The sequence below is a fragment of the Toxotes jaculatrix genome, chromosome 24 (genome assembly GCF_017976425.1).
Source record: "Toxotes jaculatrix isolate fToxJac2 chromosome 24, fToxJac2.pri, whole genome shotgun sequence".
Taxonomy (NCBI): Eukaryota; Metazoa; Chordata; class Actinopteri; family Toxotidae; genus Toxotes; species Toxotes jaculatrix.
In genome coordinates this window covers 6,302,138-6,327,658 of record NC_054417.1, presented here as the reverse complement: position 1 = coordinate 6,327,658, position 25,521 = coordinate 6,302,138, and the positions used below count along the sequence as shown (strand labels likewise).

Genomic DNA, 25,521 nt, shown 5'->3' with positions numbered 1-25,521 from the left:
GGGTTGTAACATGAAACACCACCAAACCCAAGTCCCACAAGTGCTCAAACCCACCTCCACTGGTTTGCTTTTGCTTCTGTGCCAGAAGTTTAGGAATTTGAAATTTAGGCAGTGTAATATACTGTCTTCTTCTTATTCAGTTATCCATAGACTTCTCAGCACAAGAATGTAATTCCAGCTTTTATAATCATTATACTCTTATTATTCCGGAAATGTATTAGTTTGTCCCCTTTGAAAATGAGTATATATCCAGTATATGAATGAGTAATGGAAAGTCTCTCAGTGGAATCACCAAACAGCAAAACGTAACACATCATTACAAGATCATTTCTGGAATAAACTGAACACTGTGCATTGAGAACACTATAATATCCTGGCTTAGCGCTTTTAAGACAAAGTGGCCTCTTCAGATAACTCACAGTCTTGCAGAGTCCCTTGGATCCTCTCAGTGATGATGAGATTCATGATTACTGCTGTTAATCTGAGAAATTTGCACAAACAGGAGGATGCACTCGCCCTCAGTTGAGTCAGGACTTGGCAGCCATTGTGCTGCTGCATCCACTTTTTATATATGGGATTTTTTTTTTTTTTTTTTTTTTTTTTTTTTACGGCTTCGCAAAGACCCATTTCATTTTTATGAACATCCCCAGAGAACCGTTGCGGTAATTGCTGCGTTGCAAGAAGGTCAGTGGGAATCGCCAGGATTGCAAGTTTGATCCTAATTGAATGGGCGGCAGTGTTCTCAGCACTCAGCAGAAAAAAACCTCTCGGCCAGTTTATTCATTTCTCTAATTGCAGCCTTCGCTCTTACACTTGGACGTGAGAATCTGACTGTTCAGAGGAAGCTGGTGCAGGAACAGTGTCTCTGTTTAATGTCTCGGTTGATGAAGAAGGTCCTGCTTGTTTGGGAGGATGCAACAATGAGATGATAAGTAGCCAAAACAAAAGAGATTCACCAAAATTGCAGAGCTATTGAAGAAGTTTGATTGACGGCATTTAAATTGTGACCAAAAAAAAATGTCATAAAAAATTAACTAATTACCACTAGAGGAAAACGTGTATTTATAAAAGATTATTTGTAGGCACTGAGAGAATGTTAATCAGGTGTAAATTACATATTTGAGTTGGCAAACCCAGGTGACCACATACACTAATGCTACATGAATAACCCTGATAAGCTCCATGACAGAACGGCCTATTTTTAAACACCGCAGCTCAGCGGACATGCATCACTCATCAGGTATCATTTGAAGAATCCAGACCTGTTTGTTTTGTCCAGGTGCTAAACGAACGTTTCATCCCCAGGCGTTGATGTCTGAATGCATCTGGGGGCTCACCTAACTCTTCCTGACGCCATTTTTAACAGAGTCCAGCGACCTTGGACATCCAGTTGAGGGGACTCAACGAGAGATGGGTGTCTTAAAAGGGTCTGCGGGATTAGGCAGCTTAGCGTTGTGTTTATTTCATACTGATGCACATGCTCAGGGGGAACGTGAGGAGAGGCGACTTTAGCTTCCTTTAACAGAAGGAATTTGTGAGAGTGTTGCACTTGTTAGGTTGTTAAGTGTTTAAAGTTTGTGTTGGTCTTCAGCTGTATTTTTGCACTATATGAGCGTGCACAGACGTCTGTGCATGCCTGTAAATTTTTGTACATTTGTTTAGGTCTTTTGCAGGTTTTTTATGTGGTATGTGTCAGTATGTGTGAGTGTGTGTGTGTGTGTGTGCAATGCACCTTGTGTTTGTCGGCTTGCCTTTGCTCTACTAATAGCCCTGTGCTCTGGTGGCAGCTGTCGACCTGGAGGTCAAACCCGTCAAAAGGCCAGTGTTTGGGCCACTGAGCAGCCGTACAGCTACTGCAATGCTGTGAGCAAATCTGCTTTATAAAAATGACACTTGTATCATTTTGATATCAGAAAATGATTCAACTCCAGGAAACTTTATAGTATAAGACAACCAAGATGGTGTTGTTCTTCCAGCGGAGTCACAATGATTGCACTGGGTTTCTCACACTGACACACAGTGTGCACGGATAATAGAAACATTACTTCCAACATGTTTTAAAGAAAGGAGACATTTGCAGAGATGCAAGGGAAGAAGATTTTTCTTTTTGCAATTTTGGTCTAAACTAAACAGAAAAAATGAGAATAACCACTAAACATAGTGTCTTGCCACAGGAGAATAAGTGTGTGTGTGCGTTCCAGTGTGTGTGTGGTGTACAGTAGGGCAGTGGGCCCAGTGACAGCGCAGGCCGTCTTCCTTGTTTACCGCCCTCCTCCCATATTTGGCTGTGGCCGAGCCCTGAAACATGTCTGGAATAGCTGGATAGAGACAGACAGAGAGACACAGATAGTGAGACAGACACAGAGAGGCAGAGGGAGGCAGAGGAAACCAGACTTTTGCAAAGATTTGCCAAAAGTGTAGAGTGAGGTTTTTTTTTTTTTCACTGAAGTCTGAATAAAGAAGAAAGAAAAAGAAGGAAAGAATAAAGAATGAAGTAAAACTGAGGAGAGGAGACAGCATTGACTGGTGAGTAGCACTACAAGGCCTTGGGATTATAACTAGGACCAGGGACCTCTGCTGAGTTCAGATGGTCATGTGATACTGCCTGTATACGCTAAGTTTATCAAATGTGCACATTGTGTATTATTTTTGCAGTGGGCTGATACTTTTTGGCAAATTTCTTCAGGTTTTTCCTTTTAAAAGACCATTCCTCACTGTTTTGGCCAGACAACATAACAAGAATACAACCTTATGTCCGTTTGGTCTGCAGACAGACTGCGTCTGTTTGTCTGTTTATTGCGTTTCCATGTCAACATGGTGGCATCCTGTGTGTTTGGCACCTATATGGTATAAAATGAGTCATGGAGCGAGCAATTTGTGTGTGGAACATTTTATGAGCAGGCTGCAATTTGGGTACACCAAAACTATTAGGGACCTTGGTTGGTTACTTCATGTGATTTCCAGAGAGTTTGGACAGGGATACAATGCATGTGTAGGATTTGTTTTACAGTCTGTTGTTTTGTTCCTTTTGGCAGAGATGAAAGCACAAATGAGCAGTGTTCAGTGAAGCTGGGAGCTGAAGATTTAGGACTTTATTGTTTGTTTATATTTTATGGACATCCATCTTTTTAATGGCTGCTGCAGAGAGAGTTTCACTGCGGTGAAGTGGATGATCCAAAATGAGATATAACTGACTAAAGGCCCATCTTCTGGTGCAAATGACCAGACAGCAGGTAACTTAAGTAAATGTCTGATGAAACTGTACCTTACAGATACAGTTTAGAGCCTTTTTAATTGAGATCCTCATTTGTTTTAGGTTTTTTGATAAGTTAAATATTGCTATAACATTTCAGTAAAGACACATTCATAACGTGCCATACGAATTCATAAAACATTTATCATACTTGGTGTCCCTCTCACTAGTGTTTTAAGGAATTCAATTTTTCTGAGGCAGATCCTGAGCCTGCAGAAATGCAGAGCTGTCAGGTATTTTAAAAGCAGCCTGTGTGTGTCTTTCATGAGCACATAATGCTTCTAGTTAGACCTCTTGCTGACAGCACAGTGAGCTGTAGCAGCAGGTTCAAATCCCAGCCCTGGAAGCCCAGCTGAGCCAGTCTTCATCTCTTAATGCCTCCTTTCTCCCACTGTCTGTCTAGATGTCTCCATATGGCTTTCTTGCTGTCTCTCTGTCTGTCTTTCTGTCTGTCTCTTAGAGTCTTTCTCTCACTCTGCTTTTGTCTTTTCAATTTGCATATTATTGCTTGTAGCTAACATTTTTATTTTCTGAAAGTGCCTTTGTCAAATCTCTTGAAAGAAGTTTATGAGTTTTTTTTTTTTATTTTAACTCATTTGTGACTGTTCAGAGTTGTCCAGTGTCAAAGAATATATTCACAAAACAGCTGTATTTGTGCATCAGTACAATAGGAAAAAGTTTTCTGTCTCTAAAAATGGCACCCCAGAGCTCTCAAAGAACCAGAGAGGACAGACCAAACTGTAGGTAGACAGGCAGATGCGTTTTTATGACAGCTACTGATCCTTGTAAGTGAAAGACAGATGGATGGACAGATGCACAGAAAACCAAGCCGCCAGTCAATAGACAGCCAGACAGGCAGACATGCAGGCCAGAGATTTACCCTGATGTGATCCTGTTGGTCTATGTCTAAAGCAACATCACGACACACTGGCAGTTTAATTTAGTTCTTGTTCATATGCAAGGATGCTAACTTGACCTCTTGGGTTTTGAACTGACGTCAGACTAATATATTTGTGCTGAGGCGGCATGGAGCCAAACATTTTGTCCCAGCATTCATTTGACCAAAGCTCTACTTGTAGTCAAAATCCCCACATGGTACCTTTAAAAAAGAGATTGCATCTACTGCAAATTTGAAACTCTGTTCAAAATACACAGTAAAATAAAATTTAAATCCATATTTCCTCACCACTAGTCATTTGAGTTTGTTGTTTTTGGTGTGACCTAACCAAAAAATTCCCTAAGAACTGAACCCAACTAAAAATCCCAATCGTCAGCTTGATCTGACGTTTCCTCTCCTGTGAAGTGAAACGAGATGACATGAATCAGCTGTGGAGTGAAACTGGTTGTCAGTCAGATATACAGACAGTCAGACTGATATCTTTTTATGACAGTTTGGCAGACAGGAGGATAGATGACATCACCCTGAAAGTAATCTTGGAGACAGACACGGATACAGTCACGTCACGTTACCCCAAACTGTGACAGCTGGACACGGAGTGATAGATGGACTGAGAGGCAGACGTGGCAAATATAAAACCGCGACAGTTTTCCTTGTGCCAGTCACTGATACACCTACCATGACACCTTTTTCACAGAAGGAATGTCACATCATCCCTTATGTGGGTGTCTCTGTTTCCCTTTCATGCTCTGCTGCAAGTTACAGCAAAAATGTTCCAGATTTTGAGACAAAAAACTGGATTAAATGGTTTAACGAGGATAGTTTTGCAGCGTGTCTCACACACGGATGGGTCTTTGAGACGAGTCAGTCAGCTGTCAGTCAAAGCCAGTCACCCACTGCCGGCATGCAGACTGGCAGTCGTCACGGTGATATGAAAGCTGTGAAGGTGAATGTCACATCCTGCTGAGAGATACCCGATGGCTCGCTGACATCACCACGTGTGTGTATGTAGATGTTTGCACATGTGCATGCCTGTCTCTGCATGTCAGTGTGTATAATTGTACGTGCAAGAGTCACCAACCGAGTTAAAATGTTGAATACACGAGGCATTTGATATTTCTTGGAACTAACTAACTGTTAGGCCTTGTTTTTATTATGACAACTGAAAAACAAGGCAGCGGATTGAGTTAATTACATTCGTTTCCATAGTAGTTTCTCCTGTTTGGAACATTTTCTTAAAACAAGACAGTGTTCTGGCATAAAAATATTCCCCTGGCACTAAGATGATATCAGAAGGAAACTTTATTTACTTTGGGAAAAACTTTAATCATGTCTTCTTTGTGTTCTGTCAAGAGTTTGCGAGAGTTATTGTCTAAATGAAAGCAAAAATGCTAATGAAATTTTGTTAACATTAGAACCCAGTTACATACTGTAAATGATATATGGACTTATGCATTTTCATAAAACTTTAAACAGGAAATCTGTCTTTAAATCAAATCACTGTTCCAAGGATAGAACCAAATCAAGTAATAACTTCTAGAATCCACACTTTTATATGGACATTTTCTTTCTGCGCTCTACTTTCATCTTTCTCCTCTGAGTTTAAGCTTAGCATTGTTTGGGTTTGTCTTTAATGGGCTTCGGAGAACAAGTGGTTCTTTTCATCTTTGTCAGCCTGGTCCTCTTTCAGGCACGGCGTTTCACTTTTCCAAACCTCCCAGTTTTACTGCTCTCACACATGCACACCCAGTTTCCTTCTAACCTTTACACCTCTAAAGAGACCTTTCTAAGCAGAGGTCACCCTCCCACTCTAAATAGCTCTTACTGTAGATGCGTGTGTCTGTGAGTTCATGTATGCATTTATGTACATACATGAAATCATACACCATAATAAAACTATCATTGCAGACCTCTTTCCTCAGTCAGTGAGAGACCCTTTAATCATTTGTGTAAATGTGAGGTGTGTTTCTATATTTATATGTGTCTGCATTTTGTAAAAATGGGTTTGGTCCCTTTTATAAGGTCATCGTGTCCCAAATAAGAGTGTCAAGCCCATCTTTAAGTTTCCACCACGCCCGCAAACTTCTAGAGAATCAGTTTCTTTAGGAATTTTTTCAATTTTATTATTGTCATAAATAATGCACATTTACCCACTCCCTACATTACTCACGTTTTTTTTTTTTTTCATTTAATTGGTTTATGTTCAATAAATATGAAAATGAAAATGAAACTTAGAATGTTTCACAGATATCATTTTAATAGAGAAACCAGTCACGGTCCTAAAACAAGGCACAGGTTTAAGAGGTGTCCAGCACCAAAATAATCTGCCAACCATGGTCTCACTGCATGGATTTGTTGACAAATGGGCTTGCTCCCTCATGCTGTATTTGTTGATCTCACATGTGCTAACTATGTATATAATCCCTATCCATTCCAGTCCATTTGAAACAGCAGTAGTTGTTGCACATTGTCTATTTATAATAAACCATTGGCCACAGGTGTGTAAATGGCTTTTTAATGGCCTTGAAGGCTGTGATGTGGCAATGAAACACACACAAAGCAAACACTTAAGAGAATACAGCCAAGAAGCAGGTGCTGTGTGAGTGTGTGTGTGTGAGTGTGTAGCGATGTATGAGCAATGCCTCTGGAAGTTTCACAAGAGGGGAACCACCTGTCACATGAGAGAATATAGAGAATGGACAGGTGTGGGTTCAAAAAACACTTTTTTTTTCTCACTATTTTATGTACACGTACTTCTTGTAGTTCATTTGGATTTTATTGAATATGTAAATGTGGCAGCGGTAAACGTGGCTTCGTCCTTTGAAGCAGAGGGAATGGCATATTACACTGGTTTACCACAGTAGGAAACAAGTTGTTAGCTATTTGTGGTAGCCAGGGCTCGGTGACTCAACCGATATAATTTGAGGTCGGCTGCAGCTATTTATTGACGGCAGAACAAAGCTATTTGTTGTATGCAGATGCAGAGCTCCTTGTTTGTGCCATTCTGAATCTTGGTCACTGGATTTAATTCCAGGCTGAAGCTCTGCTGTGCAGAGCTGACACTCTTTGCCGTCGATGCATCTGTACAGTAGGTCACATGCAGAGACACTGACTGCTTTTTAATGCTGTCATTGTTGGATAACACCTGGATCACAGTGTTTAAATGCAATTATTTTCATCACCCATATAACCTTTATAATCGTAAAATAATGTTACTGTTAATCCAGCTTTCCACTTCAGCTGTGGGATGCATTGGGTTTAGGGTTACAGTTATATGAATTAGTTGGCTCCCAGAGTAAAATACCAGTGGATGTCAAAAGGACGAATAACTGGTTTTGCATGTTTTAGCTTATAAAATACAAATTCTGCCAACTTAAAATTACTGCTGCTCTTTTTCTGAAAGCCATAACTTCCTGGACTGATTTCCTCCTTCCTGGCAGTAGCCATTACACCATTATACAATTATATCGTAACACCCTTATAATATTTCACTATTTCTGAGACTGTTTTGATGATGATGATGATTAAGGACGCTTTGACATCCAGGACTCTGACAGTTGGCTGCCAAACAGCAACATTTATAATGAATGAAACTAAAATTTACCTTATAAAATGCAGGTCCACTGAGTATAAGCAAACTTTAAACACTCGTTGCCTCTGTTATCATGCAGTTTATGTGTGTATATGCGGGCGTAGTGATGTGCACAAGCCCATGTTGCTGACGCACATACCGAGTGTGGGGCAAATGTAAAGGTTGTGACCTTGCGACGCTTGTTTAGTAAGTTCCTGTCATGCCCAACGTTGTTTGTCACTTCCGTTCTTTTCTAAGTCGAGAGGCTCACGCCCAACTCTCAGGCCTCTTGGTTGGTGAGTGAGAGAAAATAGCAAGGAAGGTGTTTAAGGAGACTCACTCGGAAACATTCATACTCGACCTGTGAGTCAGTCACTCCTCTGTTGTGTCTCAACTGTATCCCATTGGTATACATTCAACAGAGCCATGATAAAATATCAGCAGTCTAGCTCCGTGTTGAGATTGAGCAATTAAAACTGCGGGGGGAGAGAGCAGTTGAACAATTTCTTGAGTTTTGGTGAATTTACAAATTATTTTATTCTTTTTTCTAAAGAATACAAACATTTCCTTAAAGGTTCAGAATTTGGAAGATCAGCTGAAGCTGGTATTTGTGTGTCTGTTAGGTTGGTGACTCAGTGGAAACTCTTTTTAGGCTGCATCCCTAACAACAAGCACCAGATTGAGACGCTAAATCAAAAATAAATCAAAATGTTTCCCAGTGATATGATTATAATTACGATTCCGCAGCAAAATCTTGAGCATTATTACCCAAAAGTTGTTGCTCTGTGCACTTTCAGTTTGTCTGTTCCTGTCTTTCCTCAATGAGCCATGGCATGTTGAACGACAGCCTCCGCTCTCCTGATTTAACCTCAGAACGGCAGCAGCTGGAAAAAGTGTCATCCCGGCAAAGTTGAGTCGTTTCTGCCACAGAGCGCTGAAAGATCATCTTTTATGTACTAGAACAAGGGCATTCCCTGTCCTGTTAAAGGTCAGGGTTAGACAGAGACAGCAAAAGACAGAAAGAGCTCAGCTGGTGGAAAATGTAGACCACTGTTCGCTGAAAAGTTTTGAATTACTGTAGATTTAAAATACAGCTATTAAGAATTTATGTCATGCAATGGCTGCTTTCTCTGCAAAAAAAAAAAAAAAAGCTGAACTTTGCTTTGTAAGACCTGCAGATACTCAGGGTGAGGGTGGGGGGGGCATCCCTGAGTGAGGAGATCCCCCCTAATGATGTCATCAGGCAGGGATGCTGCAGTGCCGGGGCAGACAGATGGCGTGGGAGTTGTAGTTTATTTGAAATGACATCTCTTCCCAGGCAGCGGGGTGGAGGTGGAGGTGGAGGTGGTGGCAGGGGTGGATTCCCTCCCCCGCTGCCGGGAACATACAGAGATTATCCAGTGCCAGCTCACCCCTTTCGGAAGCTTCAGTGGTAGAGCCCCGCCTCGCTCCAGTAGAGCACATGTTGGGTGATAGGAGGGCATGACTCAGACAGGGCAGAGGGAGACTCGGAGAGGAAGCTCAGAAGCAGAAAGTTCAGTCACACAGAGGCTTCGAAAAGACATGATGTATGGACTGAAATGAGGACTTTTGATTTCGATGTAACTGGTTAGAGAAGAAGAAATCATTCATCCTTTCTGGGCTTTTTAAGGAGGAAAAGGTTTTTAAAAAAGGGAAGCTGACCTACTGGTAAGGAGGATGCTTTCATTGAGTTTGTGATACTATGAGTTAGTGATATAGTTATCATTTGAAGAAATACAACTAATGTCATATTCAGATATAAGAAGTCAAATATTGAGGATCTAGACAATCTGGTGCTTCTTCTTGTTTCTCTTCTGTTATGTGTGGCAATTTGGACATGAATCTAACTTCAGACACATTAAAATCAACTCCACATGGAATGTGATGCTAAACCGGGCATTGTACTCCCATCATGTTCATCATTAAAAACAACCACAGGAACAAACAGTGTTTACAGCTTCCTCGCCTGCCCTCCTGGTCTTGTTGCTACTGTGCCTGTGAGTTGTTGTTGACATGGGTTTTGAAATAGCTGCGGTCCGAGTGATCCACCATCTGTCCCCGGGGGTCGCTCAATTTGGAACATCCCACATATGAGCCAGCCGCTGCCATGTATATGTTGTGTATCCCTTTGCAAAATTATGCTGGATATGGGAAGCTAGTATTGGTGTATTACTTTCTTCTTGTAAGCATAAGTGTTACCACAGAATGAACTGGTGCACGTGTGATTGTTGTGTTTCACGGAGCCCGGTATAGTGTTTTACAGTTTGAAATGTCACACTGGCCTATAATTGTAGTACACATTATATCTCAACTGTGTAAATTACTCTGCCGCACACACACCCATGATTATGTGTTCATGTGCCACAAATGAATTGTATTGTGTTTTGTGTTTTTAAAGTTTTGAAACTCCTGGGGAGTGTCTCCACTATGGTTAGACTTTTTTAAAATGGCTAAAAATATAAATACATTTTTGTTCATATTCAAAGGGGAAGAAACAAGTACTTAGAGCTCATTAAAGCAAGAAATCAACTGATGTTGCCACTGAAACAGCAGCCAATCTATGATTTGATGATTTTACAGGAAATCTCACCCTTAAATCAAATGTGATGACATGAGCTGGGCTATGTGTGTCCAACAAATGTCAAATAAGTCTGACACTTATGCTATAAACAGATGGGGACTTTTTTCCTTCCATGCTTAATTTTTTTAATTGCTGTCATATGAAAGAAGCAATAACTTTTGTTCAGAAGTTTAGTGCCTTTCACTTGATTTCGAAATGAGGTTCTTTCACCAAAATAATTGCATGACATTCAGTGTTTTTGTGGAAGCCTACAGACTGTTTTGAAAGTTTTCATAGCTAAAGTTATTCTCCATTCGTTCATCTGAGGTGTAGCCAGGCCAGAGGAATTTGGTGTAGTTGTTCCATTCACATAAAGGAAAGCCCTGCCCAGCATGCTACAAGCTGTGCACACCAGAAAATAGATGATAAGAATATGCTTTTTCCTTTTTTATATACATATATGTAAAATATTCCCATGAAAAAATGCAATGAATATTGATTTATAGCACTGTGCAACATGTATGTAGTCAGGCAGATTCATGATTCAGCAGCCAGAAACTTAAAGAAGACAGTTTGTCTTCTCACAGCCCAGCTCTGTGCTTTCAAACTGGCACTGCTGCTCTTCTCTTTGGTTCACACAGGCCAGCTGTTTCAGTGTGTTGGACAGGACCTACTGTGGTTCACGTCAGACCATGTGGGCCTGCACTGACGCAACGTGACAGGGGCTTTAGCCCTGTAAATTAGCTATTAATAGAGCTGGAGGGGCTGTGTTGCTGGAAGCTGGGCTACATGTTGGACCTCAGGTCAAATAAGACGGGTGCAGAGGGGGGTCAGTGTGCTTGTGGTGTGAGTGATCCTGCCCTGTGCAAAAATGACTTGATCACTGCAGCCAATGAAATTGAATGAAACTTTGTTTGTGCAAGAAGATGAGATGATTTAAATCACCTCAAGCAGGTTTTGTACTTGTCTGAATCATCTGCACAAAGAAAAAGACAAATGTGTCCCATTTTGTGCCATGTTTTGATTCTGCGTGTGCTTTGAACTGCATGAAAACAGGGACTTAGTTTAATAGTTTTGGTATATGTCTCTTTATGTCTCTTTCAGATGTTGTTCATACCCAAGGCCCACTTGATGGAAGCCTATATGCCCGAGTCCGCAAGAAAGACTCCCTGGAGGGAGTTGTCACCATCAATGGCCTCCCAGTCCATGAGAACCCCTTGACCAATACCAAGAGCCCGTTGCAGCAGGCCAACCATCCCCTCCAAACCACTGACCAGACACTTCCTGTGACAGGCCACGCCTCCCTCCCTGCCGTCGACCACACCCTCTCCGTGAGCAGCGACTCAGGCAACTCTACTGCATCCATCAAGACTGATCGTACTGATGAGCACAGCCAGTCTGTGCAGAGTGCTGTGAATCACAACAACCCAACCGCGACCCACCCACCACTCAGCCCGCAGGAGAAGAGAGAGCTTGATCAGCTTCTGAGCGGCCTTGAGGCACCAACTCATCAACGGCAAGCCTACCTATCCACATCCACCAGTCCAGGGGGAGGAGTACGACACCTGGTCCCAGCGCAGGTGCACGTCAACGGGGGCCACTCCAGGCTAGTTGGTGCCCCTTCAACAGACGAGCGTGAGACAGATATTCTCGACGACGAGTTGCCTAATAGCCAAGAGGGCAACAGTGTGGACAGCTTGGGCACGATTTCTTCCCTAGAGGGCCAGGCGACACCAGCTGACCTCTACTACCAGTCACAGACACCTGTCAGCGGGCAGAACGACGGGCCATACCTTGAGAGAGGTGTTCTTGGGGAAAAGTTGAGCGAAATGCCTGTGCATGGAGTACGAACCCCCACGGCGATGCAAGAGAGATCTGTGGACTCTGCATCACCACAGGGGGGATACAACAATTACCAGAACGGAGGTGGGATGTACCGCTCACAATCCTTCGGGAACCCGCCAGCCAGCAGCCCTGAAATCAATCCAAAACTGATGCCCAGGGCCCCTGAGAGGAGCACCAGTAGTCGAGAGGCCGTTCAAAGAGGTCTTAGCGCTTGGCACCAATATAGCCTCCCAGATGATCCATTTGGCCCTCCTCTTCAGTCAACTCATAGCTTGCCTCACTTCCCCACCCCAGCCTCGCAGCGGGACATCGAGCAGTCCATCGAGGCACTCAACATGCTCATGCTTGACCTGGATCCCATCAACTCCCACATGTCGAAGTCCCACAGTGCACCCCCTGGGGAGAACAGCCTGAATTCATCACAGGTGCCCTTCTCCCAGACCCTTGCCAGACCCTCGTACCAAGCAGACTCTGCCATCCACGGCTACAACAGCTCTGGGACAGTCAACAATTCTTTTCATCAGCCCCTACGATCGACTGGGAGAGTGTCAGCGTTGCCCAGCCAGAGCCCAGTTATGGAGTCTCCTGTGTATTCTCCCCAGAGGCCCAATGCAAGCTACCAACACCAAAACACCACCCCAACACACACCCCTGAGCCCTACCTCCACCCACGTCAAGCACCCCACCATTACCCCACTGATCCCACTTCTAATTTCAACCAGCAGGCACCACTGAAGCCTGTGAACTCGTACCCAAGCGGCGGGGTTTCCCACTCCCCAGACCTGCAGGGTTCGTCTCCTTACCCAGGCTACAGTGCCTCCTCTTCTCCTCTCCCCGCTCTCACCCCCCAGCCCAAGGATACTTCCTCTTCCTCCTTAGCCAGAGAACAAGATGCAGAGGAGGAGACGCTAAATTTGGAAGGCCTGGTGGCTCACCGCATCGCTGGTGAGACTTTCAGATATTGTATTATATTGAGGTAGTGAATGAGTGAGTGAATGAATGAGGGAGGGAAGGAGTAAGTTCCTGAGTGAGTCCACATGCAGTGTTTCAGTTGTATTTGAGGTGTTGTTTTGTAATGTGCCTCAAGATTAAGTTAAAGTTTATAGCAGATATGCATCAAGAGTAGCACTCATCAATTGTATGCCCGGCAGCTGTGATGTAACTTCATAACTTTTTGTTGTTGTTTTTTATTGTTGTTGCAGTGTGTTGCAGTAATTCATTTACTTAACTGCAAATTAGTTTCATTTATTTCCGTACAACATGAAAACAAATGCTCAGGTAACCTTGAACGTCAAGCATATCTATTTTTATATCTACTTTTTTGTTTCACTAATGTTACTTTGGTTAGTTCTGTATTGGTTGGATCAGGTTCACTGAGAAACAATAACTGCCTGGAGGGAGGGAACGTTGAGAGTGTGGTAATTTAGAGCTTTATCCACTAATACAATAATTACAACTTCAGTTTCAAGCATCTTTAGTCTTATTCTCCAGACAGCACGTGAGCAGTGCAGCTCTCAGCAGGTCTTCTTACAGATTCATCATGGGGTGCCGTACCACAGGACTGACCGGTGCCTGTAAAATTAGCTCTGCAGCTAAAATAAAGCAGTGCTGGTGAGAGTGGAGATAGGTTGAGAGTAAGAATAGCCAAACATTCAGAGGCTCCTGCTTCCATGCATTGTCTGCATTCATATTTACCTACATGTGAGGCCATGTGGAAGCTCCCAGGCGCCACCCAGTGGAAATAAGTTATAAATTCCTCATTTGTAGGTTGTTAGAGGTGGATGAGATCATTTCTGTTGTGTATTTTTTATGCTGCTGTTCACTATGAACAAGAAGCCATCCCATCTGATAAATATCTTTTCATTTTCTCTTCACTTTCATTAGATTCACTTCTGTTCTGATTTTTCCTCTCCTTTTCTGTTCAATCCATCCTTCTGCTGTGTTGGACAACCTTTCCCATCATTGCTTCCTCCTCTGCACCTCTCTTACCTTCCTCATTCACTTCCTGCCTCCCATCCACCGCCCTGATCCCCCCCCTCCCCGGGAACAGAGTACAACGCTCGCATTCGGGGCATCAGTGAAAGCATGACACCGCAACAATCTGACCGCCATCGCTCCTATTCCTTCTCTGGTTTGTCCACTTTCCCTCGCTCTTAATTTCTGGCATTTTAGTTCCTTCATTTGTTGAATCGTTCTCTGCTTTCCAACCATTTCTCAAAATTCTTTTCAGATCCTTTATGATTACTTTCCTCATGATTTTTCATCAATTAATGTTTCTGCTCTATTTGTCCCTTCCCACAGTTTTGTTTTTTTTTTATTCCCCCTTACGTCACTTTGAACCTCTTTCTCTCTCTGTTTTGCTGTTGCTGTTGAAGTTGTGTTGACAGTTCCACACAGTGAATATTTTGGGATGTTGCAGGAGTTCGCTCCAGAGGAATGACCCCAGAGGTGACACAAGAGACAGGCCGGCGTCGGACCACCAGTGAGGGACAGTATCAGAGCAGCCATGATAACACATCATCAGTTCATTCACCAGACTTTGTCAGCAATCTGGCCCACAACCCAGGAGGAAGACCCAGAGAGGTACAGTATTCAGCCTTATGGTCAATCCACTTGCAAGTGTCTGTTCTATTGTATCAGTGGACAAGTACTGTTAATCAGCAATGTTTAAGTCAGTGAGGATGGCAGGATCTTCCCAGTTTACATCCCCACTTTGTGATTTAGACATATTTCCACATAAAGGTCTTTCCCTCTTTGGGTTCAAGAGGGTATTTTTCCTGATTTATTAATTTAACAAATTTCCTTGTTTTTCACTCTGTCTCTTTTAAGGGTCCAATGCACAGCTACCTGGAGGCGTTTGAGGACGACAAGGCAGACGGGCTTGCCAACAGCCCCACCTTTGGAGGCGGTGGTGAGAATTCTCCACAGACCCCCAGCTTCCCTGTGTCCCCACAGACTCCTTACTTCAACATGTGTAGGTCCTTTCTGCCTGCAGACAGAGGGCGCTCTCAAATCCTCAAAATACTGACTTTTACCTTAATTACTCTCTTTTGTCCATCTTAAAATGTTAAAAAAAAAAGATAAATTAGTGAAAAGACAGGCAAAAAAAAAGTCTTGCATAATGATACCAACACGATACACGTTTATTATTTTCTTTACTTTCATTTATCTTTATTCTGATTCTGGTTCATCACCCGTTTATTTGAACAAAACATAACCACAAAACAAAAGGATAAAGTACAGCACAAAAAAAATAAAAAAGAAGAAGATGACTGCCGACAAGTAATAAAACATGGGTAATACAAACACACAGGTTCACACCAAAAAGTAAATGGAACAAACCACTAAAGACTCAGGAAACTACTTCACAAAAACTGTTCATAATGTATCTTAACTTTAACTATAGCAAATTTACTTTTAATGCAAGTACTAACCAACAGCACAACTACATTTCATGTAGTCGAAGTTAACTTAAACTCTCAGTAACAAATAAAATGGAGTCTCTCCATGCAGTCACGAGCCTCCCATACACTGTGTTTTACATCTGTAGCTGCCTGACTTACTCCTGTCCCATTAGTGTTACTGTTCGTCTGTGTCCCTTCCATCATGTGTAAGGCAGCACACTTCAGGTTGACTTCAGGACACACAGGTTTGTTCTGTTGAGCCCAGGCCTCGTAATCCAGCGGCTGCCCGTCCACCCACAGCCAGCCCCCGGGGAAGAAATGCAAACCCATCCAGACGCGTTCTGTGGTGACTTTTTTGTCTAACTCTTTCTGGATCAGCAGCATCTCTGTCTCCGATGCCACGCTGGCCAGGTCACGGTGATGCTCTCTGCAGTAGGCCAAAGCTTCCTCCCATGTCTTTCTTTCTCTCACTACAAGCACACTGTAGCAGAAGAATTGGAGAGTTTCATGTGGAAATGCATCACGCCACATGTTGGATATAATTGCACCAGAGGTTTCATGTTCATAGTTACTGGGCTGAGTTGGTGCCCAGAAAAATGTGGACACCTGACCACCACCTGACCACATCCATTTTGTGAGTATGGAATTCCGTTCCAATCCTATCCAGAACGACGAGCGGAAGAAGTAACCGGGAAGCTGCTGAAGTCGGAAGATGTCATGTTCATTACTGACAGGAGCCAGGTCTGTGTGATACATGCGACAGTAACTCTGAGCTTCATGCCAGATCATATACTCCCTGATGAGAACATACTTGCCAAAAGCTGCAGACAAGCTCAATAGGACCAGGATGCAGGTGAAGGTTTGATCCATCTCTGTCTTGTGTCAATGAACAACAGAGTCCTGAGGGACACTGAGGGTGTAAGCAGGTTTTGAAAATGTACAAACTGCATTTTGCAAGTATTTGCATGGGGAGTGTCCTCTCCTTCACTAAAATCCTATATAATTACCTGTGAAGTTCAAAAAACTGCTTTAATTTTCCCTTTTCAGATTTCAGCAACTTCAATATAATCTTGTGTCTGTAGTAAATAGTTTTTACTGTTCTAAATAACATCATTTCTCATCATTCAAAACAAATATCTGAATTTGCATTTGGTGAAATATAAGCAATGCATGAGTTGACAGTAACAATAGCCCAGAGCATGAGTGCAAATTGTGTTTGAACAACACGATTAGAGTGGATGTAGAAGTGAAAGTGGATATAGAAGTGGAGGAAAAGCAAGGAAGGGCTTATATAGTTTTGCAGCTTCTTATACAGGCACCGTTTAAAAGAATATGAGCAGTGTTTCATTACTGTCATCGGGTTTGCTGGATTTTTGGAGCATCATGTTTCTATTTTTTTACATTCTTCCTTTACTTCCTTTTTTTTTCTCTATTTTTGACATTTTGAAATTAAGGAAAAGTTAAAGGAGATGCTACACACACACCTAATCATATGTATTACTAATTCAACCAAACCTCTTAAGATATTCAATTCTTAAGACTCAGTTACAGCAGTGACCTTCCTGTAGGCCTGCAGGTCTGTGTGACTGTGAGGATACTTTAGTAAACCAGCCCTGCCGTCCCTCCTGCAGTCAGTCCCGAACACACAGCTGTTGCAGTAAGAATCTGCTCTGTGGCACAAAAATTTCATATTTACCACCCACACCCTCTCCATGCCACCTTCAGTGAGCTGTGACCTGAATCCCTGTCATGCTATCGATTTGCATTCTTTTTGGAAGTGGAGGATTCATGAAACTAAAGAGTTTATTTCCAAAATGCTGGATGTGCTTTTACTGTATCATCTTTGTGCAGTTAATGAGTGGATATTTCATGAACAGCCTCTGTAATGTTACTTATTTAGATGTGTTCCACTGTTCTACTTGTGTGTGAAATCTTTGCATTAACAAAGTCCACCTCAAACATGTGAATCCACCATCGAATGCATTTTCATGTAACATCATATTGATGGTTAAGTGAAAAATTGTGTCTTTTCATGCCTTGCATTGATCATGTTGTACTCTTGCATGGCCTGTTATACAATTCTCATCACAAAATATAGTTATGTCGGCTCTGATCAGTTTTCCTGCTCCTTTAAATCCAACCTTTTGTCTGTTGTTTTGTCTGTAGCTCGTTCTCCTCCGGGTTTGACCAAGACTCCTCTGTCAACGCTGGGACTGAAGCCACATCAACAGGGTGGATCAGGTCAGTTTACACACATCAGATAAAGTATTCTAATCTTAATTTGTACTATGTCTTGGTAAAGCATCGAAACACTGGACTTCAGGAGTAAATATCCTGTTTGTTTTCTGGGGGTTGTTCTAACATTTTAAAGGTGACATGCTTTCCTGCTTACTCTTGATTTAAACTTTTTAACAAGCAGTTATTTCTCTAGTGGAGATCCCAAAGTTTCCAAAGACACTGAATTAAGTTGAACATAATTTGATCATAATGCTCTAAATTAGATCATTACATACAACAGCTTTGACTCTGTTCAGCTCTTGGCAGTGCAGCATCACTGCATTACATCATACTGTAGCTGTGAAGCTGAGTGAGCAGAAAGAGGCTGTAACACTGTGATTGTTAGTCTCTGCTGCCCCCTGGTGCTTACATCTGATCTTACTCCTTGCAGTGCTTCCACTAAAATGCTAATAGCCAACACACACACACACACCTTACAGTTCTTGCTTTGCACTCAAGTTTGTCTTCCTTGTCTCCTCCTCCTCCTCCACACATCTCTCCTTCCTCTTCTTCTCCTTCCCTTGCTTTCTATCTTTTCTTGTTGTTAGACTCTGATTCTAATGATGGAGAACAAGGTAAGGGCATTTCTGTGGAAATATACCTTAAGCAGCTCTGCACCCAACACCAACACAGTCTCCTGACCTCGACACATTTTTTTATATATATATTTTTTTATCTGCAACCAAATGTTTTCCTTTTCAGTTCTGCATCCCAGCTTTCCACAGAATGTTTGCTGTATTCAGACTGACTTTCGAATCATTTCCTACTTCTGTCACATCCAACTTTTCATTCGGGTGCGACGTCTGATAACTGCATCCCATTGGGCTCTGGGCAAAACATGTTGTGTGACACACTAAGTTGAGACTGACTCTGTTTGTGTGTGTGTTTGATGCTTTGTGATCCGCAGATATTCACAGTTTTGGGGACTCCAGAGCACAACCTTTCAACGCTCCTCTCTCCTCCAGCAGTCCGATTCACAGCGCTGATGGGTGAGTAGTCATATGAGCAAAAACACAACAGCACAGTTTATTGTTTAACATCTGCAAATAAGAGGAGAGAGAGATAGATGAGGAGAGGCAGACATGCAGTCGATGATCAAATTCCTCCCCTCGATGTTACAAATACTCGACTCATCCTTAATATTTTGTGTCTTTAACGTATCAACAGCAGACACAGAATACAGACATAAAACTAATAATTCTGTCGTTGTTGTTTTTTGTCTGCAGACGGAGGATTGGGTCTTCAGATGGCAGCCCTCTCAGCTCTGCCCCCTCCCACCCCAACAGACCCAACTCCCCCGAGGGCTCCCAGGTCAACATCATGGGCGTCCACACCGTCCCCGGCAGCCCCAACACCCTCCACCGCACAGTGGCCACCAACACGCCACCGAGCCCCGCCCTCCAGAGACGCCTGGGTCAAGCCAGCCCCTCACTGGCCAGACACCCGCCTCCAGTCGGCGTCCCCTCCAGCCCTCTCATTGGCCGAAGCCCTAAAACAGCAGCCGTTGGCGTGCCTCCCAGCCCCCTGATGGGGCGCCGCACAGCAGCAAGTGGCCAAAGCACACCTGATGAGCTGGGGGCTGCTTCCCGTCAGGGGAGCGCCCAGCCGCCATCCACGCCTGCGTTTCCCGTCTCCCCACAGCTGCCGGAGAAAAGGCACATGTCCAGTGGAGACGCAGAGAGGATGGACAACAATAACCTGACACCGACACCAGCCAGTGGTGGCAGCACACCAAATCTGTCTGGGACTCACACACTCCCAGACATCTCCAAGTCCATATATGGTGAGACGCTCAAAGAAGAGATTACTTTTGTCCAGTCTGCAGAAGGTGTGTGTCCTCAGTTTCCATTCTTACTGTCTCCTTTCATCCCAACAGATGGTTATCCAGACATTAAGATGAATGTCAAGTTTGTCCAGGACACCTCCAAGTTCTGGTACAAGCCAGACATCTCCAGAGAGCAAGGTGAGTGTGTGGTGGTTTTCCACACCCTCTTCTATGAATTTATTGATCTCAGAGTGAAAGAGAGTAAAATAACAATGACAGCCATTCTGTTTATCTGGTTTTTCTCCTCTCGTCCATTTTACTTGATCAACAATGCCCCTCATTTGGTTTTCCTCTGTTCATTTCCCTTTCTGCTTCATCCTTTCTAATCTCTCTCATCCTCCTGCTGCTGCCTCTTTTCCTTCTTCACCCCCTTGTTCTCCTCCTCTCTCTGTTTTTTCAGCCATCAACCTGCTGAAGGACCGGGAGCCCGGGGCGTTCATCATAAGGGACAGCCATTCCTTCCGCGGGGCCTACGGTTTGGCCATGAAGGTGGCCTGTCCCCCGCCGACTGTCCAACAAAACAAGAAAGGTAAAAAATAAATGAATAAATAAAATTGCTCCTGTGAAGCTTAAAAGTTTTATTACAACAAAATATCTGACTTTTTACATAAAACTGATCTCTGACAAAAGACGTTCAAATTGTCTCGTTAATCGTAAATCGTTAGAGGGAATATTTGCATTTATCTAAATATTTTGTTCCAGTTGGTGACATGACTAACGAGCTGGTGAGGCACTTCCTGATTGAGACGAGCCCTAAAGGCGTCCGTCTGAAGGGCTGCCCCAATGAGCCCTACTTTGGTGAGGTTATAGCTCTGTTTGACTCATGAGTCTTATAAGATCAGCATTTCAAAGAGATCCAGTTTAAGACAGCAGTTACTCTGTGTTTGTAGGTTGTCTTTCTGCTTTGGTGTACCAGCACTCGATGACTCCACTGGCTCTGCCCTGTAAGCTGATGATCCCCACCAAAGGTCAGTCTAACCCTCCACTTCACGTCTCTCTCCACTGACAATCACTGTTAGATGCCATTAGCTGAGTTGCAATATTGTTTCATGAAATAAATGTTCTTTTTTATCCTACTTTATTTCATTTGATGCTCACAGACCCAAATGAAGAGGCGTTGGAACTTGCCACACCAACTGATCCAGTTGTTGAACTTCTGAAGCAGGGAGCAGGTAAACAGGAAACCATTCAGTTCACTTTACCTATGCAGAGATTTCACAGGCTTTTCACATCATAGAGTCCCTCAGTGTCATTTTGCCAATTCAGTTTCCATCAACCCATCAGACAGCATCCTTTAATATTCTTTCAGTGTGGAAACACACATTGCACATTGCAAAAATGAGGAAAAGGGCAAGTTTATGAAGTTGGAAATCAGAGGGAGATAGTTTGGCAGAAGCCACAGTACTGATGTTATAAGTTCCATCTCAAAGAATAAATGTAATTCTAAGCACATTTGTATGATTTCTCCATAAACAGTTCACTTGCTCACACACTGTCACCCTTACCTTACAGTCCAGAAGGTTCCTGAGGAAGCCCACGGTAAATACTGTTGTGCACTGCTGTGCTCTGTCATGCACTTTGAGTGTGAATGTGGTGATGCCTGCTCTCACAGAAACAAGTCACCGCTGTTATTCCTCCATTTTTGCTTGCAGGAAAAATCACATGACATGGTCTGTTGTTTCAGGAAAAGTTTAAAAGCATGTATGACGTATTGGGAATGGCCACAATAGACTGTTCAAACACTTTTAAATGCAAAAGACCATCTGAATGTATTTGCTACCAGCTGCACAGTGCATGAGAAACTTAACTAAACAACACTGTTCACTGTAAGCTTGTCAAACACTCCTCACTGCAGCCTCCATCATCTCACACAGAACTGCACGCACACTCCTTTTTCCTCCTGTATCTGTTTTTATTTAACAGTGACTCTGTGTTACTTCTAGCGTGCAACGTCCTCTACATCAACTCCGTTGACATGGAGTCTCTCACGGGGCCTCAGGCCATTTCCAAGGCCATCAGTCAGACGCTGGCGACCAACCCTCTGCCAGCTGCGACCACCGTCCACTTCAAGGTGTCCACACAGGGCATCACGCTCACTGACAGTCAGAGGAAGTGAGTAAACACACGCACGACGCGTGGCCTGCAACACGACAGGCCACCACTCAAGATCCTTCCATTAGGTGGCTGATGTGTCAGTGTTCTCCTGTATTTTCATGTATCTATTAAATGGCCCCTGCATGTTATCATGTACATACAAACACACAGATGTAAGCTTTCCCAAGCGTAAATTGATATTTATGATAAATTGTGTGTGTTCTTCCATTTTCCTGCAGAATTTTCTTCAGGCGACATTATCCCATCAACACGGTAACCTACTGTGACATCGATCCCCAGGACAGAAAGTAGGAACCTTTTTCACGTGCAAATATTTAAACTGGTTTTGATTAAAGTATTAAAAGATATTTCTTTCGTTTTCTTTCCATAGATGGGGCAAAGAGGGAGGTGGCTCAGTGAAGTAAGTTTAAATATTTAATATGCTTGCAGTTGTAAATGGTAACACACGTTGGTTGCCTTTTTCAGGTTATTCTGCTGCTGCAGTTTACACTAAACTTAGTGGTTCATATCTTCCCATTATGGTGCTAGAATATCAGCAAAAATACTAAACACAGATGTATTTTTCTTAATTCCAGGCTTTTTGGATTTGTCGCGAGGAAACAAGGAAGCACAACAGACAATGTCAGCCACCTGTTTGCTGAGCTGGACATAGATCAGCCCGCCTCCGCCATCGTCAGCTTTGTCTCCAAAATGATGAAACGGTGAAAGCCCCAACCTTTTAATGGCAGTGGCCATGTTGAAATCTTCCGTCCTCGTCGGTGTCTTTTTCGCCAGGACTCGATGATGTCCTTTTTTTTTCCTGTTTCCTGTTGGTTTGTTTCTGTTGTTCCCTTCTCTCTTTTTTTTCTCTCTGCCTTGCTGGTTTGTCTTGACTTTGGTCTTTTTTGGAAGAGTCTGTTTGAAGGATTTGGTGTGGATCCAAATTGGCGCTAGAGGACGTGTGGTGTGGAGCTGTGAACGTGACAAACATGGAGGCCATCAAAGGGAGAAAATGTATTCACAGGGTAACCTGTACTTGAGGAAAATGCCAGCTAAAAACTAAAGGAACAATGCTAAGTTTAGTCGGGGAACACGTGAGGACTCGTATGTTTCAGGGTTTTCTGTTGTCGATTTTGTTGATTGATTTACCAAAGGTAGTTGCAATACAAGTGCAAGAATGATGTAGCTATTAAGCCATTATTATTTCCTCTTTTCAAAAGATGAAGTGTTGAACAAAACAAAACAAAAAAAAGAAAAGAAATACGGTTTCTTCTTGAACTCGTCTTCAGGAAAAAAGTTGGCCTTGATGGCTTTTAGCAAAACATTGTCTGAAGACCTTATGCATGTTAGCTTGATCTTTAAGCTTGGTTCTTCTACCTTCCACAAAATTCATTGTGAAATCCTTAGAGTGGTCTTTTCCAGGTCTGTTGTGTGTTGGAAAGGGCTCTGCAGTGAAACAACGACTGATCTAAACTGCGCATAGCAGACCAGACTCACAAAAACCGCCACGCTAAGGTCACCGCACTTTGTGTCAGTGCAGCCACACTTGCATCACCTCAGCCTCTGGTCCAAGCCTGATCGCTCTCTCACTCTCTAAACTCGCTTATTGGATTACTCTCGCCTGAAATCAGCAAGCTCCTGATGGCATGGCAGATAGAGAGAGGAAGACTGTTTGTCCACAAGATGGCGCCACTCTTTAAGGCTTGGACCCTTCCCCAGGTGTCACATAGACTTGCCCATCACCAACTGCTTGCAGTAGTGGATCTGTTGATAGACGCTGCCACTGAAACACACTGGAAATCACCAGGGACTGGCCCAAAGACCTGGACCTATGCACTGTTCTTTATGCATGTTGTTGTCCCTAAATGCACCCTCCCTCATAGCTACATTCAACATCACTGAAAACATTCTATGCTGTGTGCTAAAAACGACTTAAAAACCTTTAGACAAGTACACCGAGGTTGTATGACTTGTCACAGACTGCATGAAATAGACAACATTTTTGTACTCTCCTCAGAGTCCTGAAAAGAAGTAGACAACCCATTGTTGAAGTAGTCACATGATGGTGAGATGCTATATTTTTATTTTTTATTTTTTTGGTTTTAATTTCGGTCCATTTGAGCCAGGGTTACCTTTCACTGTCCGGACAGTCCGGTCCTTGTTTTTCCACAGTGTTGTCAAAATTTACATTTAGATATGTTTTAGGGCAAAGTTTAAAAAAAAAAAAAAAGAAAAAACAGAACAACAACAACAACAACAAAAAAAGACACAAAAGAACACAAGGAGTTTCCACACTGTGCGCAAATGCCTGCTTGTTGAACACACGCTCAACCATTCACAATAAGCTAAGGAAAATTGATATTGATATAAATGTACATAGATATACTACTTTGAAAGGTGACATAGCGAAAAAGTATTTATTTTTGTTGCTTTGGTCCCTCATGATTACTCATATATACATATATTGTACAGTCTAGATAAAGAAGATTACCTAATGGGTTGAGAAAAAAATATATACTTATTTTGGCTAATGATTTCAAAGTCTGACGATTTTGAAATGTGTTTGAATATATGGTGTACATTACTTTGTACATGTATATGTTTGTTTTCGGCTCGTCATGTTTTTCATTTTTTGCGTTCTCTCAGAACGAGGTAGGGCATGAATGAGATAGAAGCCAAGAGTCTGAATTGCATGGACAGAAGCATCCGAGTGTGTTTCCACGGCAGAAACACACTCGTAGAAGTCAACGCGTTGTAGCTGGTAGGTATTAAGGTAAAGACATGCCGATTTTAGAAAAAAGGGAAGCACGAAAAAGTTCAGAAGCCAACCTCAGATGCAATATGAAAACAGCCGTATGCACCCATGACAGTTCCGATTATAATTTTGCCAAAGATTCAAACACTTTCCATCTATTCTGACTGGATGCATGTGGCTTTCTATGTTCAACTGCGACTCAGTTTTCCATTTTTGTGTTTCACACTTTTAAACTACACACCTTGCTTCAGCTTTAGCAGCAAATCTAAGAAAGCTGAACCAGCCAGGACACACAGGAATGGGTGTTATAGGACTAACACAGGGGCCCTTGCATCTATAGAGTGAGACATGTCAGCTGCAGATGACTAAAGCTCTTTTTTTTTTTACTGGTGTCTCAATGCTAGAAAAATGTGTCCACCTCCATCGCCTATTCAAGAGAGAACAGGCCTGCTGTGCCCCAATTGGAAGTGTGTAAACAAAGCACTTATATTCACAATACCAAAAGAGGAGTGACATAAATTCCATATGGGTGTCAGTGCTGGAGGTAAATAAAGTTAGACGTGTCTCACCGTGATGCTAAAGCTCTACAGCTGCAGCTTTGTCAGACTGCCAAAGGTGTCTTCTCCGGCCCTCTCGAAAGTCAGAGATTTATTTATTCTTATTTATTCTTTTAATTTTCCCGCCATGTTTTTAAAAGAAAAGAAAATCTTTGTTTTGTGTCGCATTATCACATTATCGCAGTTTTGACGGTTAGTATTAACGAATGGAGGAATGTATGGTGGCGCTTCATTGAAAGCAAAGAGGTACAGTGCACTTGAATCGACTACTGACACGTTTAATTTCATTTTTAGTCATTTGGAAAAAGAAAAATACAAAAAAATAAATGTTCTCTAAATAAAAAAATGAAAAAGAAATTGGCATTGTACCTGTTGGCTTTGAGTCAAGAGCTACCTTGTTGTTTCAGTGAAAAAGAAGTGATTTCTGTGACCCCTGTGTACAGACGGGACTTGTATGAATG

General features: G+C 42.7%; 1 protein-coding gene across 5 annotated transcripts in view; it reads left to right on the top strand.

Moving 5' to 3' along the window:
- The window catches only part of tns1a (tensin 1a), a 68,479-nt gene extending 44,445 nt beyond the window's left edge, over positions 1–24,034 (top strand). For 3 of the 5 annotated variants that reach the window (XM_041032155.1, XM_041032156.1, XM_041032159.1), the window contains 17 exons: positions 11,408–13,093; positions 14,199–14,279; positions 14,568–14,731; positions 14,978–15,122; positions 17,719–17,793; positions 18,737–18,818; positions 19,056–19,612; positions 19,706–19,792; positions 20,055–20,183; positions 20,357–20,452; positions 20,545–20,622; positions 20,755–20,826; positions 21,167–21,193; positions 21,598–21,766; positions 21,988–22,056; positions 22,140–22,169; positions 22,345–24,034. In XM_041032155.1, the coding sequence (XP_040888089.1) occupies positions 11,408–13,093; positions 14,199–14,279; positions 14,568–14,731; positions 14,978–15,122; positions 17,719–17,793; positions 18,737–18,818; positions 19,056–19,612; positions 19,706–19,792; positions 20,055–20,183; positions 20,357–20,452; positions 20,545–20,622; positions 20,755–20,826; positions 21,167–21,193; positions 21,598–21,766; positions 21,988–22,056; positions 22,140–22,169; positions 22,345–22,474 (3,677 nt within the window). In that variant the 3' untranslated portion in view covers positions 22,475–24,034. The remainder of the gene's footprint in view (positions 1–11,407; positions 13,094–14,198; positions 14,280–14,567; positions 14,732–14,977; positions 15,123–17,718; positions 17,794–18,736; positions 18,819–19,055; positions 19,613–19,705; positions 19,793–20,054; positions 20,184–20,356; positions 20,453–20,544; positions 20,623–20,754; positions 20,827–21,166; positions 21,194–21,597; positions 21,767–21,987; positions 22,057–22,139; positions 22,170–22,344) is intronic. The other 2 variants (XM_041032157.1, XM_041032158.1) reach the window with 1 other exon arrangement.
- Positions 24,035–25,521: the final 1,487 nt, after the last annotated feature.